The sequence below is a fragment of the Peromyscus leucopus genome, chromosome 7 (assembly GCF_004664715.2).
Source record: "Peromyscus leucopus breed LL Stock chromosome 7, UCI_PerLeu_2.1, whole genome shotgun sequence".
Lineage (NCBI taxonomy): Eukaryota > Metazoa > Chordata > Mammalia > Rodentia > Cricetidae > Peromyscus > Peromyscus leucopus.
This window is the reverse complement of record NC_051069.1, coordinates 5,385,894-5,402,259: the sequence shown is the minus strand read 5'-3', so window position 1 is coordinate 5,402,259 and position 16,366 is coordinate 5,385,894. Positions and strand designations below refer to the sequence as shown.

The window sequence follows — 16,366 nt, the reverse complement described above, 5'->3', positions numbered from 1 at the left end:
CTCCCTGCTGCCTGCTTTGTCCAGATGTGGAGGGCCTCCACATCTGGAGGTCCCAGCGGAGCAAGCCCACCTCCCTACACACACACTCCCTCCCCTCTCTCAGCAGGATTCCCTGATTGCACGGTACCTTGTGTCCCAGCTGGGCAGCTTCCCCTCGAGCTGCTGTGGCAATGGGATCAATAAGATGCCCGATTTCCTGGACCACCGAGGTCAGCTGCTCCTGCAGGGCCTGGGAGAGAATTGTCAAGGTCATTTGCCAAGAGTTCCCTACGGCACTGTGTCTGTTATGAAGGACAAGGAGGCCGGCATGGAATCAGAATGTCTGGATGCTCCCCCGGCCTTCCATGCCCTGGCTTGCCTTGCTCCCCCTCTCTCTCCTCAGATGAGCGATGAGGCAAGCCTGAGAGAAGTGTTTCTCACTGGCTTCATTCCCAGAGCCCTGACAACTGATGCTGGTGGGGTCCACACGGCAGGTTATATAGCATGACTGCTGGGAAGGTGGAAAAGCTCTATTTTCCAAGGAGAGCCAACTTGGTCCAAATGGAGGCGGCTCCTTGGGGACTGAGGGAACACCCAGGTCTTGGTGTTCTCAGAACTTAAAGAGGAGAGAAGGGGTGATGTGAAAACGTGATCAGTTCTCTGAAGGCGTCCCCGAGAGTGCATCATGAAGACACCAGGTAGGCTACATGCAGAGCTTAGTCAGACTCTGCTCACTGTCCTTGGTGGCTTGTAGGCAAATATTGGAAATGACACTCCTGGGGTATTTCTCATCAGGTCCGAGATGGTTTAACCTCTCTGCGCCGAAGAAATGAGTTCAGGCTATTAAGAGATAGGTAAGGAAAGCCAGGCAATGCTGGCAGGGGATGGGTGGGGGTATGAGGAATCAAAGCTGGAGATTAACTGGAAGCAGGAAAAAATCCCATCTGCTTCTCAAAATCACCTTAGGAACCGGACGGGTTCAGGGTTAATAGATAAAAGCACTGGGCATCTTAGAGATAGATGTACATCCCACACATTGTCTAATAAAGCGACAATATCCTTCTGCATTTGGTACTCTGCCACAGAACCATGGTGCATTTGAGCATGAGAGCTTCAGGCAGAGTTCACTCTGGGGGAAAAAAAGCTTAAGGGGCAAGCTTGAAAACAAAACAAAAAGAGCCAGAGAGATGGGCAGGCGGAGAGAAGCTTCCCTAGAGTCCAAAGGCCTTATTTAGCTAATTATTTATTCTCCTCACACACTTAACGTGATTATGGACAAGAATGCCAGAGAATCCCTTTGGTGCTTTATGATAGGTGGTTTGTTAAATTCAATGTTGTATAATGAAGGCCCATGGATGTAAATGGGGCACATTTTCTTCTTCTTGGGGGAGATAAGGCAGAGGATGTAGTTTAGAAGGGATGGAGAGGGGGGCATTTCTGGGGTGGTGGTTATGGGGTTTGGGGGGAGGGTAGTGTCTGAGTAGCCCTGGCTGTCCTCCAACTCATAGAGATCAAACTGCCTTTGCCTGCTGAGTGCTGGGATTAAGGGTATATGACACTAAACCTGGCTTCATGACCTGGGGGCTACTTAAAGACAAGTCATCAACATGCACACTTCATGTGTGTTCACTGTATGTATGTTCACCTTGAAGAACAGGCTTAAAAGAGTAATTCTAGCTTTTCACATGGTTATAATGCTTAGTCCTGCTCCTCATTTCCTGGAAGTGTGTGTATGAGTGTGTGTGTGTGTGTGTGTGTGTGAAGCAAAGTAGAACAGATAGCTCCATTAATGAAAATGAGCATTGCTTAGCTCTAGGTTCACTGCTTAGAAAGCAGGGACAGAGCCCATTATGCCTAAATTCTATGGCAGGAAGGTAATCACACCATTCATGCAAACTGAATGCTTTCTGAATGTTGGGTACTGTGCTCTTAGTAGAGAAATAAGTATGAACTGCCAACTTTGCATGGGTAACAAGCAACTTAAGAGAGACCACCAAGAACAGATAAAGTGAGGCTGGGGAGATGCTCAGGGGGTAAAGCGTATGATAGACAGGCATGAGGACCCATGTGTCTATAACCCAAGTGCAGGGAGTGGGGGATCCTAAGGGCTCACTGGCCAGCTAGCCTAGCTGAGGGCAAGCTCCAGGTTCTAGAGAGGACTGTCTTAAAAAAAAAAAAAAAAAAAAAAAAAAAAAAAAAAAAAAAAAAAAGATAGAGGAGCAGTTGAGGTCTCCAGCTCCACATGGGTGAGAACTCCCATACACACATGTATAACACACGAGGAGAGAAAGGATAAAGTGGCCCAAAATTATAGGATGCTAAGCAACCCTCACCCCCAATGCACACATATGAGATAAAGAATAACTCGGGGCACAACTCTTTATTCTGGATGGGATCAAATGCATTAGAGTTTAATGCCAAACTTGTCCCCAAAATGCAAAGACAAAAATGTGGCCAGAGAGAAGCATTCAAGCTTTGCATGCTCCTGCACGGACCTGTGCAACTGAACATAGCAGTCCACCTTAGGACACAGAATTACCCAAACGTCAGTCTCATTGAACACTCCTCTCTAGCTGGCATGCTCTTTCCCACGTCCTCTTTCTCTTCTGAGTGCTGGGCCTACTCCCTCGCCTGACTTCCCTGGTTGGTGCCTACAGGGGCAGGTTGTCCATTATCACACTCCAGCATTAGAGACATCTCCTCCCATTTCCTCTGGAGTTTCCAGCCTACCTCCACAGAGATGTCGTCCCTCGTGGCCAGGCTCTGACTGACTGCCGCCAGGGAGGCCTGCTCAATGTCCCTGATGCAGCGGTTGATGCCATCGATGGAGTAGTCACACTCCCTCTGCCCAGGGGCCTTGTCCCTAAAAGGGACAGAAGAAACCAAACAAAGGTATGTAAGGCTTCAACATGTCACATCTTGCTCCTCTACTGGTGGGCGAGGAACCTCCGTCCCATTTCAACATGATCACCTTTACTAAGCAGCGCATCTCTGAGGCTTGCTCAGCAAAGCCTGGTACGGAGCCCACGCATTTCTTAATTAACAATGTACCTGTCATATTTCTAGCAGGAACAATGGAATCTGGCCCTTCCTCTCAAGCTAATAATAGGTAATTGTAAAGGAAGCAATTTGTACTTGGGGGGATCTTCCACTTGCCACTAAAGTAAAAAAAGTGTGTGTGTGTGTGTGTGTGTGTGTGTGTGTTGTGTGTGGTGTGTCCATTTGTACACAACTGCTTGCAAACATCAGCACATGGAGACTGTAAGAGGAAGTCAAGCATCCTACTTTATCAGTCTCTGTGTTCGTCCCTTAAGACAGGGTTTCCCTCTGAAGCTGGGGCTAGAGTGGCAGCTAGCAGGGCCCTCAATCCTCGTGTATTTGTCTCCCACAGTTCTAGGACTACAAGCACACACCCAGGCCTGGCTGTTTATATGATAGAGCTAGTCATTCAAACTCAGGCCCTCGTGCTTCTGCAGCCAGCTTCTCTCCACTGAGCCACCTCTCCAGCCACTGAAAGGGAAAGTGCAGCGCCATTTACGGTGCAAACGCGCTCAAGTGTTCCACAGTGCACACGAGTCGTTAAGCTCATGCGCTGCAGGAGGAGCTGAAGTATTCAGAGGATTTGTTTTTGCACTACATTGAGAAAAAGTTTAATTACGGCTTTGAGCTTCAGAAGCAATTAAGAAGCAAAATGCTGTAACTAAGAAAACAAACACACTCCACGTTGTAGGATTCTAATTTCTCAACTTGAGAAATGTTGTTTTCTCAGCCTTTGGGTATTACCAAGAAGGTCAAAATACCCAGAGTTAGTGTGGGCTGTAGAATATTCCTTTTGTCTTATTATTAGTCTAAAAGAACTTGAACAGCAGAGCTCTCTAAGCTCCTACGAGTTGATAATTCTGTGTGATGGTTAGAAGGGCTGGGACTGGAGCCTTCGGGTGACCATGAGAACATCTCTTAAGTTCTCTTGACCAAAACTTCACAGTAGTTAAAATGGAAACAATGATAATATCTACTTTAAGATGTGATGATCAGAAAAGACAATGTAGATAAAATATATGGAATAATATCTGGTTTATAATAGGTGCTTAGATGTGCTGTTATCGAGGCTGGTACTATTCATGGGTCTCAAAAGAGAGAAGAAAGAGATGATTGTAATTTTCTTGGTTTGCTTTTCTGTTACTGTAATAAACCTCCTGGGGAGGAAAGAAAACTCCGCTTATCTCACAGGGAAGCCAGTGCAGAAGCTCGGTACAGGAACTTAGAGGCAGGAACTGAAGCAGAGACCATGGAATAATGCTGCTTGCTGGCTTGCTCAGCTGCCTTCCTTATATAGCCCAGACACATTTGCCCAGGAACAGCACAAATGCGTGGCCTAGGCTCTCTCCCATCAATCATCAATAAAGAAAATGCCCCACAGACATACCCCTAGGCCGGTATGATGGAGACAATTCCTCAACTGACGTTCCTTCTTCCCAGGTGACTCTAGTTTGTGTCCAGTTCTTTATCAAGATTAGCCATTACAGTAATGATCAGCATTACAGGATGGGCATAATCCCTCCCTACTCTATTCAGATGCAGGCTGGGAACTCTCTCTAGATGAGAAACTGACCTGATAGATGTGATGAGACTCTTAATGGAGTCAGACACGGTGTGGGAATGTCCAGCCAACACAGACCAGGTGGGCGGATCTTTGGGATTGATGGCCAGAGAGCGTGCAGTGCGGATGAGGTATGATGAGCTCTCCAGCATGGTCTTGGCTGAGACCAAGATTGGTTCCTGTGCCTGGGAGCCCTAAGATCAAGAAACAGAGAAGTGGAAGGTGAGTGTGCAGAGACCAGTAGGTTGGGCCCTAGAAAGTCTTATTCTTCAAGTCAGTACTTCTGTTCTGCAGAAGGAAACGAGCGAACAGAAAGGGTCCAGACTGGGACAGTGTGGGCCCAGGCTTATTCCTGAAATAATATATATATTCTTTTCTTAAATAAAATTTTTGAATATGATGCACTTCATGAACGAATCGGCTCCAATCCCAGACAGAGATTATTCTCAGTATCAAGCTATTATTTCTTAAAAGATAGACATTCACTGAGCTTAGCAACTGTGCACGAAGTACCATAAACACAGTATAAAGCACACACTAGTTTGTAAAATACTGCTTACACAGAAACAGTCAGAGCCACACAGTCTTTCGAGCTTTAACTTTTTTTTTTTTTGGTTTTTTGGTTTTTTCGAGACAGGGTTTTCTCGTAGTTTGCCCTTTCCTGAGCTCACTGTACTCAGCTTCTGAATCAATACTGCCTGCTCTGCTCCGAGCTGGAAACAGTCATGGGCGCCACACCAGGTCCGGCGAGCTTTAACTTTTAACCCTTGCTCATGCTGCTTCCTACAGAATTGGCCTAGACTCTAGAGTTCCGATTGCTGCAGACTCCCCTACCTCAGAGCTGATCTGAGCAGGGATGCTGACAAACTCAGGGTTTGATGCAAAGGCGGTCAGGTTCTCCACAGCTTCGATCAAGGGTGTGGTAGCAATCCGACACTTATTGCGGTTGTCTTCAGAGAAATCCCCATCCAGGGCCTGATGGGAAAGAAATGGAGAGTTCATCCCACTGAGAAGCATGTTCCATTCCTAAGGCACAACAGTCACCTCCCAATAAGACAGGATGGTTCAATGAGATTACTACTCCTCAACAAGTAAGAGCAATTGGAGCGATCCATCCCTGCTGCCGACCAGGAGGCCCAGGTAGCCATCCTCAGGAACAGTCCAGATGTGCAGCTCAGGACAGCAGTCTTGCTGTCACACCTGGCTGCCAAGCCACTTTCCCTTCCACTTCTGAGATGGGATCCTCTTGGAATCTTCTCCTCTGTCTATTCCCTCACAAATGACAAAGATCCTTTACATGGTGTGACACTTCTGACCAGACTGTCTTCCTTCCTTCCCTCCTTCCCTCCCTTTTTTGTTTCTGGGAATGAAAACCAGAATCTACCCCTGAGTTAAATCTCCAATCTCTCACACTTCCAACTTTCCTAAGTTCTACATCTAAAGCTATCCTATCCCTGTAAGACCAACATCTTGGAATGAAGACAATGGAATTCAATGCAAAAGAATAGACTAGACCTCCCCAAACAAATGGGCAATTCCTAACACACACACACACACACACACACACACACACACACGCACGCACGCACACACGCACGCAATGGTCTATCTAGTTAAGGAGGTCGCACACAAAAGGGTACCTATTGCACAATTCCATTCATGAAAGTAAAAAAAACAGGTAAAACTAACTGGGGTGTTAGAAGCTGGGTGACGCTCTGGAGGAGCTGGGACACAAAAGTCAGCGCAGAGGTGACTTCCAGGGTGCTGGTTAGGTTCTATTTCTCAATCTAGCTATTGTTACTCAGTATGTACAGCTTGAGACAATTCATTGAGCTCTCGACATGATGTGTTTCTCCTCTATACATTTTCTGCCTCATCTGTATTTAATTAGTAGCAGACACCACAAGAGGACTGAGTGATCAGACATGTTGTGGATTCATGGCCAGTTTGGTGAGGATCCAGATGTGGCCTGGGATACATGTCAAGCTGCCTTACAAAGGGTTAACCCTTGAGGTCTAGCTTCTCCAAGCTCGGACTTCCACCTCTTCAACAAAGCAGCCTGTGAAGGAGCACCACTGCCCTGTCTTCATGGAGAAGGCAGCTAGGCTTGCAGAAGAATGCAAATTTCCTTGTTAAATGACCAATTAAACTTTTAATTTAATCCTTATGAGCAATCTATAAAAGCCTACTTAGACAATTAGTGAACAAACAAAACCAGAGGCCCTGGCAGTATCTGAGCAGCTGGGTCTGAGGTGGGAGTGAGTTGTTCCTCAGTGAGGCAAGAGGAGGCAGGCACTGCAGGTCTGAAGGCTACTTCTGAGTAACCACGGCAGTCTAGCCGGGCCTTGGCAGCTTGGGATAATAATTACATTGCCATGATGCTAATATTTTCAGAGGCATTCATTCCCATGAGCCTGCTCACTTACCATCCTCAGTAATTACGATGCCTGGCTTGCCTGGCTTCCCTCACCCAACAGACCCTGACCCTGCTCTAACCTCTTTGATTCAACCATTCTTCGAGGCCCACCAGAGACCTTAACAAACGCCTGTTACTTCTTGCTCACATGCATGGCCCACCTCTAACTGCCCTCCTGTACTCACTAGATGTTGAGTCTACATTGCTGCCCTGGCCATATGGAAAAGGGTCACCTCCAAGTGTTGATCTCACTGTGTTACTCATGTTATAGCCTCCTTGAGGCTGGGTGCTACCGAGACACAGAGGATACCAGTGGGAGGCGTGGTGGTGGATGCCACCTGGCAGGTGCCGGATACAAAGGGTCCCAGCCAAGAAAATGGGTGAAGCAGGAGGATGGTCAGAGTGAACTCTGGAGACCAAGGAGCTTGGGCTGTTCCACAAGTTGCACTGCCTAGGTGCTGAAATGACATGGTTTCCTTTCTTCCTCTCACCTCTCCAAACTCAGGCCTGCTCCTTTCCTACCTCCTTCTCTGTCTGCAAGGATGGAAAACATCCGACCAGGCCGTCAACCCTCATTTGAACTTACACAAACCGAAAAGATGACTCCAGGTAAATCTGAAGGAACAGTTCTCAGTGGTACAGCCTCAAAACATGGACCAATGGGATGCCAAGAGGATTTTTTTTCCTTTGGCTCAGCACAGATCCTAAAAACCACATCTCATGGAGTCCATCGCTATTCACAGGACAGGGCGCTGAATAACAGGGGCTATGGCAGAAACGTATCACCCACCTGCTTTGGCTTTCAAAAGTGAAAAGCTATTTCTCCAAAAGGAGGCACTGGGCATTAGAAAGGATGATCTGTAAAGCTATTATTTCACTTCCAAATTTTGCTTCTACTGGTTATGACTGAGCCAACCTAAGTGAAGTGGACACACATGCCAGCGCCACAGTGAATGCAGAGCAGCTACAGATGCTTCCTTGTGCCCATTCCATATCACAGAACGTCTCCTTCGCCACCAAAGGGGAAAATTCACTGGGTTGCATATTCAAAACCTGGGGAAAGGAGCACCTCCTGGCCCTGAGTCCACTCTTCCGTGAGTCTTCAGTCTAACCTCACAGGCAGGTGGGGAAAACACGGACTCAAGCGGTTAAAGATTACTGAATGCCCACCTGCTTTCCCCTAGCACCTGGAAAAACGACATGATTTACTCAGTCACTCTGCTACTTGTTGCCATGTCTCAAACCATCACCTGAGACCCCAACTCGCTTCGTTCCTACAGACCTTAGGCAACAGCAAAGGCAGCGGGGCCTAGGATGTCCCAGAGGGGTCCCCACCCCGATCTGAAGGACTCTACCTTACCAGTCCAAACAGAAGGATGACCAGGAAAATATACTTACAGCCAAGTCAAATTCAATGAGAGAGGGCCGGATCGGGTGTCTGCGGCACTCCCTGGAAGTGCCTAATTGCAAAAATCCGAGCCCTCGCTCACTCTGCGGTGAACGACAAGGCCAAACTTCAACTTCTCAGCAAAACAAAAGCTGGGGTTGCATAATTTCCACTTGGCACTCAAACCTGAGTGGCTGCACATTTAAAATAACATTCCATTCCACACATCTGACTCAAGGCTAGGTAATGAGCATGATGGAGAGACAAACTCAGCCGGTGTTCCTGTTCCTGCAGCTCAGCCCGCACTGAGAGCCCTCCCTGGTAGGGGACAGAGTGAAGTGGGTTCTGGCTGGGCTGTGCTTGGGGAGTTTAAGGAATGCCATCGGTAGAGACCTAAGGTCTCAGTGGCATGCTGTTTGCTCCCTTTGTCATAGCTGGAAGGTTGTGGCAGCTGGGCCTATGTCTGGGCACAGCCTCACGGTGCAAATCAAATACACACTAAGGAGCCCAAGACAGCAAAAAATGCAGCTGTGACATTGCTCTCTGGATTCTCAGGAAATGAAGGATCCGCTGGTGTTTCTGTTTCACAGGATACCTAACCGTTCCTTCAAATAGGAAATCCATTTGGTACAGAGCAGGGGGCACCAAGGGGGTGACCTCTGCCATTTTCTTATCAGTGAGTGAAAGGCAACGCTCGAGGACTGGCCAGCAAAGCCCGCCACACAGTGGGAACTGAAAACTCCGGGCACATTTTGACATTCTGGGGCAATAGGTTCATCTCTGTTCCCTTTATATTGATGCCGGTTTGCAGTGACGCTCATGGGGACAGGCTTTATGTGCCCCACATTGCAATCCCCGGGCTCTCCTCCTCTGATGCTTCCCACAGGCCTATCTTCTGGACCATCACAAGAGCTTATTTGCTGCAGGGAACTGCAGAGGGGTTGACACTGTGAGGGGAATGTGAAAGAAGAGTCCATCTTAACAGACAGATCAGAATTCAAAACCGAGGAGAGACAGAGATGGCAGGGGAGAGAGGCTGCAGGAGAGAGAGGCTGCAGGGGAGAGAGAGGCTGCAGGAGAGAGAGAGGCTGCAGGAGAGAGAGAGGCTGCAGGGGAGAGAGGCTGCAGGGAGAGAGAGGCTGCAGGGGAGAGAGGCTGCAGGGGAGAGAGAGAGAGGATGCAGGGGAGAGAGGCTGAAGGAGAGAGAGGCTGCAGGAGAGAGAGAGAGGCTGCAGGGGAGAGAGGCTGCAGGAGAGAGAGAGAGGATGCAGGGGAGAGAGGCTGCAGGAGAGAGGCTGCAGGAGAGAGAGGCTGCAGGAGAGAGGCTGCAGGGGAGAGAGAGAGAGGCTGCAGGGGAGAGAGGCTGCAGGAGAGAGGCTGCAGGGAGAGAGAGGCTGCAGGAGAGAGAGGCTGCAGGAGAGAGAGGCTGCAGGAGAGAGAGAGAGAGAGAGGCTGCAGGGGAGAGAGAGAGGCTGCAGGGGAGAGAGAGGCTGCAGGAGAGAGAGAGAGAGGCTGCAGGAGAGAGAGGCTGCAGGAGAGAGAGAGGCTGCAGGGGAGAGAGGCTGCAGGAGAGAGAGAGGCTGCAGGAGAGAGAGAGGCTGCAGGAGAGAGAGAGAGAGAGAGGCTGCAGGAGAGAGAGAGGCTGCAGGGGAGAGAGAGCCTGCAGGGGAGAGAGGCTGCAGGAAGAGAGAGGCTGCAGGAGCAGAGAGGCTGCAGGACAGAGAGGCTGCAGGAGAGAGAGAGAGGCTGCAGGAGAGAGAGAGGCTGCAGTCGTTTCTAAAGCCCCCCTCCGACTTTTAACTAGGAAAAGTTAACTATGCAGCCAGCAACAATGACATCATAGCTTTTAACTACGTTGTCCTTTCCACCCTGGCCCCCATACTTACACTCACACTCTGTAAACACAGCCGGGGCTAACCCCAGGCAGGAGGGATGAGTTCATGGCTGATGTTCCAAAGAGCCCAGCAGCATGCCAGGACTGAGAACAGGGGCTCTGGGCTCGGGCTTGAATTCTCACCAGTCCTTTACTGGCTGCTTCACCTAGACAGTTACTTAACCTCTTTGTGTCCCGGTTTCCCATCAGCAAAATGGGCATGATAAACACAGCCTATCTGTGTGGATGAGACGAGTGATACACACGAAGCCTAAAATCCAGACTTAAAAACCTAAGCTTGCTAACTGCTCATGTCATGAGCTGTGACGGCAAGGGAGATGAGCTACCACGAGGATCCCAGAACACCAGGACGCTGGATTTAATTTGTTCCTTCATTTTCCATCTAGTTTCTTGTTGCCTTCAAACACACGGAGCTTTTTGTTTGTTTTGAAAATGACTCTTTGTTGAAACAGCTCTGGAGCTGCTGACTGGGCGAACTGGCCCGGCTCTCACCAGCCAGCTTCCAGCTGCTGCAGGCTGCATGGATGCTCCTTCCTTTGGCCTCTGTGAGGCTCACTCTGTGACTGACTGACTTCTCCATGGGATCGTGCAGCAATTTTTGCAGCACAAAGGAAAACCAGGTCGAGCTACAGAAAAGTTGTAGACCCTTTCACTGAAGTCAGGCTGGGGGTGTCGTCCAGGGGTGGAGCAAGTGCCTACCTGGAACAAATAGCTAGCTCGCTGTGGTGTCTATCAGCATCCCGAGCTGCATCAAGGCTTTCAGGCTCACTCAGTACCTCTCAGCTTGTCTCACCATGCCCCCTACCCTAGCCCTCCCTAGCCCTGGAGCCCAGAGGGTTCGCTTCCCCTCCCCTCAGCTTCTCTTTCCTATATAACCGTGCCAATTGAGACATGCTTTCTCCTAGTTCTTCTCTTGGTTCTCGGCTCCTCTCTAGGTCCGACTACCCTCTCTCCTCCTCTTCTCTCTCCTCTCTTCCTTTCCTGCTCCTCCCCACGTGGCCACGTTCAGTCTGAACTCTTCCAGATGCCTCTGGCTGTTCTCTCCTTCATATCTACAATTAAAAGACGGTTTCCTCAACCATACCTTGGAGCGGCCATGTCCTCATTTCATTTACCTAGCACGAACAAGGCCACTGGTTTGATCTCCCCGCACCATTCAAAATCATAAATAAACAGTCCCTTTCCCTTCAGAACAGTGAGGTTCACAGAGAGTTTGTACGGTGCCTCCCCAACAATGCTCCTTTGAAGGCTGGGGGAGGGGACTGAGATGATACTGGGCTGTGTGTTTGTGGTTTGCTGTCCAGGATTTGGCTGTTTTCCCACAAGGTGTTTCCCTGATATGTGCACGGCCCTAGCTTAGAGCACCCACCTACAAAGACCTCTGCCTGGCCAACTCAGTTTCCTCACTGCAGGGGAGCCCTGTCTCCCCCGACACCTCAAGTACTCATGAACTTTCACACAATGATACATTTTTTTAGGAAGACAGAATGCTATCTTAAAAAAGTTGATGCTAAACAAACAAACAAACACACAAAAAACCATTTATCGACAGCATGGATGTCATAGGGAGATTTAAGTAATTATGTATGTGTATGCATGTTAGTGTATGTCAGTGTGGGCATGAATACACCACAGTGCACGTGTGGAGGCGAGGGGCCAGTTCCAGGTGTGCACACGTGTGGAGGTGAGGGGCCAGTTCCAGGTGTGAGTATGTGTGGAGGTGAGGAGCCAGTTCCAGGTGTGAGTATGTGTGGAGGTGAGGAGCCAGTTCCAGGTGTGGGTATGTGTGGAGGTGAGGGGCCAGTTCTAGGTGTGCACACGTGTGGAGGTGAGGGGCCAGTTCTAGGTGTGGGTACGTGTGGAGGTGAGGGGCCAGTTCCAGGTGTGAGTACGTGTGGAGGTGAGGCGCCAGTTCCAGGTGTGTGCACGTGTGGAGGCGAGGGGCCAGTTCCAGGTGTGGGTATGTGTGGAGGTGAGAGCCAGTTCTAGGTGTGGGTACGTGTGGAGGTGAGGGGCCAGTTCCAGGTGTGAGTATGTGTGGAGGTGAGGGCAGTCCAGGTGTGGGTAGTGTGGAGGGAGGGCCAGTTCCAGGTGTGTGCACATGTGGAGGTGAGGAGCCAGTTCTAGGTGTGGGTACATGTGGAGGTGAGGGGCCAGTTCCAAGTGTGGGTCATCCCCTTCTAAGCTGTTTCTTGAGACACGATCTCTTGTGTGGTTTTGCCAGTATGTACACCAACCAGGCTAGCCGGCCTGTGAGCTTCCAAGGAATTCTCCTGCCTCTGCTCCCCATCTTGCTGCAGGAGTGCTGGGAATGCAGAGGTGCACTAATGTGTCGGGCTTTGACACGGGTGTGGAGGTGTGAACTCGGGCCCTCATATTTGTACGGCAAGCACTTTCCACACTGGGCCATCTCTCCAGCTCCAAAGGGATGCTTAAAAACGCAGATGTTTTATAATTTCCCATTTCCTTTCCCTTCCACATCATCTCTTGGTTCTAAAGTCTCCAGCAAAACCAGCACAACCTTCTATCAGACCTCTCAAAACCACCCAAGTAAACAGTTTAAGTACACATAAGCTAGACCCACATACAGCCCTAAGAGAGGCCCCTAATTTCAGGCCCTAGGCTCCTAGCTGCAGAATCAGGAGGTGAGTGGAGATGTAGTTCATTGGGCTTTCCTGGTGAATAACTCCTAATTAGTTTCCCCACTCATGCCTTACAGGATACACCCTGGCACTCGTGTATCTCGGGAGATAAAGCCCTGCTCCTCTCTCAGCTCTGCACAGGGATCAACCAGATCTGCAATACAGGGACCTACCTTGATGGTCTTGACCAGGTTGGCGGTGCTGTTGGCGACCTCCTTGGCTGACTGGACAAAGTGCCTCTTGGCCACAGGGTTGGCCGTCTTGGATGAGGCGATGCGGCAGGCGTTGCATAAGGCCGAGGTGTGCTTGGCAACGATGGTGGCAGCCGACAGAACCTACAAAGCATGGAGCGAGGTTGGGTGTGGGCACCACACACTTGAGTGCACAGGAGCCAGGGGTTCCCCGCGACTCACTGGTCTAGAATCTGAGCAGGATTCTGCTCAGAATCTGTCCAGCTCTGTTGTCCCTCAAGTCACCCCGAGGAAGGAAAAGAGTATGCGACATGATGCAAGAGGGAATGAAAATAGAAAAGGGAAGGAGGTGCTGTAGCAGGAGTGTGCTGGGCCCCAGGCTTAAAGGGGGTACGGTCAGCTAGTCTTTGGAACCTCGAGTCCAGGCCCCCGGCCAAGACTTAAGACACCTGATTTCAAGTTTTCCAGTAGGCACATTAGAATGAGTCAGAAAAACTAGAGAAATTAATTTAAGTAATACAGTTTATTTAACTCACTGTATCCAAAATAGTTCATCACAATCAATTCACAAATTGCAATATAAGTTTTTGTTCATGCCAAGTCTTTGAAATTCGGCATGCACCAGATACTTACAGGCCAATCACTATTTGGACCACCTACTTTTTCTAATGATTAATAGCTACATTTTGTTAGTGGCCAACTCCTTGGAGAACACAGGTTTAGATGGGTACAATAAGCAATGAGATCCACTACTCCCTCCTCCCCCTCAGGAGAGCTGCAGGTAGTGAATAGGAGTCTGTGGATCATCTATCACCTCCATCCTCACCCTCAACTCAGGTACTCTCTTGAAGCCATAGACTTCCCTTGGTGGAGGAAAGGGCTCAGGTGCATTTGATTATACACTCTGGTCTGTAAACCCTGGTGCTGTCTTCTTGGATTCTTGTACTGCTTTAAGAGTGCTGGCCTAAGTTCACAGTAGGCACACCACCCACAAGACTGCCTCTGGTACCCCATAGCACGTGGTACTCTTTCTTTTCAGTACATACTACTTTCCTGTGTAACCAGATCTCCGTGACACCCAGAAGCACTAAGGGATGTGATACATACTCTCTGCTCCTCAAATGTTTCTTTGGCTCCTTTTCTGTGTTGTGGATTCTGACCTCAACTCTGAGACTTGACTCAGATCGGTCATCTCTGAAGTGACCTGAGAAAACTTGTCACACTTACCCTGAGGCATCCCTGTCCTGGTTAGTTTTTATTATTAACTTGACATGACCTATAGAGTCATCTGGGAAGAGGGAACCTCACCTGAAGAACTGCCTCAACCAGACTGGCCCTGTGGCCATGTCTTTGAGAGAGTGTCTTGATTGATACTTGGTGTGTGAGGGCCCAGCCAATCTGTGGGCAGAACCATCTCTAGGTAGGTGGGCCTGAGCTATGTAAGAAAGCAAGCTGAGCATAGGCCAGTGAGCGAGCCAGTAAAGGGCATTTCTTCATAGTTTCTACTTGAGTTCCTGCCATGACATTCCCTCTATGATGGACTGTGACCCGGAAACGGAAGCTGAAATAAACCCTCTCTCCCCACCAGGTTGTTTTTGTTCAGTGTTCTATCACAGCAACAGGAACCAGAACAATCCTTTATCTTGTTACCACACCCCAATGGAGTAAGAACCAAAGGGGGTAAAGGTCAGATCACACAGACTTCTTAGTGCTGAGAAGAGAACAAGCTGTCAATAAATAGCGGTGAACCGCCTCATGAATTCTGTTGTTTTGCTTCACTCTGTTGCGTCCCCGGGAACCCTATCAGTAAGCATTTGCATATTCCTGCCTTTTTCCACATTTGCAGTACTCTCCTGGTCACTGCAAGGGCTAGTTCATTTGCCAGCCTGACACAACCTATAGTCACCCAAGAAGAGAGAGTCTCAATGGGCATGCCTTAGGAGACTGTCTTGATGGCCTTCATTGATGCCTGGAAATGGGAGGCATCGTTCCCTGGGCTTGGGTCCTGAACTGTGTAAGAACAGAGAAAGCAAGCTGAGCAGAAGCATGCACGTGCTCTCTTTGCTTTTGAGTGTGGTATGACGTAACAAGCTGCTTGAAGTTCCTGCCTTGACTCCCCTTCAGTGATGACTGAAACTCGGAATTGTAAGATAAACGGCCCCTTTCTCCCCGAAGTTGCTTTTTGTAGGGGCGTTTCATCACAGCACCAGAAAAGGAACGAGGTCAGTCAGTACCTGCACAGCTTCAGTCATCTGGGCTTGCAAGCTCTGAAGCATTCTCCGCTCACTTCTCCATCTCCCACCGCCCACCCAGAGAAGCCTAAGACATCATAGACCCCACCATCCTTCCCCGGTTACCTGCGAGGGGCTGCTGCCAGGGTCCACCAGGTTTTGGCATGCCATCTGGATCGCCTGGTTGGCCCTGGCAAACTGGATGGGGTCCACCAGGCCTTGGTGGCCTGCCTGGCTGTTTGGATCAGAGATGCCAACCAGGTACGCAGCCTGGAAGAGGAAAAGGAAAAGCACACCTCAGGCTCCACGTTCCTCCACGAGCCCATGGGAGACAATGGTCCGCTGTGTACTTGCAGCTGGCAAGCTCAGGTACTCCTTAGTGCAAACTGATCAAAGGAAGCCCGTCCCTCTCGCCAGTGAGGGCATGGTGACAGACAGGCCTATGCCAGTTTGACATACCATCAGGAGTTTGCTGCAGGCATCAGGGAACAAAGCCTCCTTGTTTGTGAGAGAAAGCCTTTGAGCTGCTCTTCTGTGGGGCATGGTCATGGATGGAGAGGCAGCCCACACAGCTTCTGGCAGCCATCATATGACCATGAGGATACCTGCCCTGAATGTGAAGCTGACTCTGGCTTCTGGTCAGAAGAGGCAGAAGAAAGCTGGTGCAGACTGATACAAGGAGCTCCTGAGTCAGTCCATCCTAGGGCCTTTGCTACCCAAAGGTTTCCTAACACAGAGCTTAACATGTCCTTGTTTAGGTCACTATTTCCAATAGCAGTTAGACTCCTAGCTTAGGCAGCTGAGTGAGAGGAATGGGACGACTCAGAAAATGACATAAAACAAACAACCCAAACCCCAAAAAGTAACAAGATAGCATTGGGTCCCCAATAGGACACTCCCAGAAAAGGCTGTTTTTTTGGAGGTCCCATTGGCTGGGCTAGGAAATAACTAATAGAAGATGAGCTTGTGTAGTTTGAGGGGAAGGGTGAAGGTTGAGAATATTCTCTTCCAACCAGGGATGTTTAT

General features: G+C 49.4%; 1 protein-coding gene across 1 annotated transcript in view; it reads right to left on the bottom strand.

Moving 5' to 3' along the window:
* Positions 1–16,366, bottom strand: part of Tln2 (talin 2) — a 427,714-nt gene that overhangs the window by 72,610 nt on the left and 338,738 nt on the right. Inside the window, exons 36-41 of the mRNA XM_028864471.2 lie at positions 15,467–15,610; positions 13,092–13,253; positions 5,414–5,554; positions 4,592–4,773; positions 2,710–2,842; positions 128–229 (exon numbers count right to left, since the gene is read on the bottom strand). Of these exons, the coding sequence (XP_028720304.1) occupies positions 128–229; positions 2,710–2,842; positions 4,592–4,773; positions 5,414–5,554; positions 13,092–13,253; positions 15,467–15,610 (864 nt within the window). The remainder of the gene's footprint in view (positions 1–127; positions 230–2,709; positions 2,843–4,591; positions 4,774–5,413; positions 5,555–13,091; positions 13,254–15,466; positions 15,611–16,366) is intronic.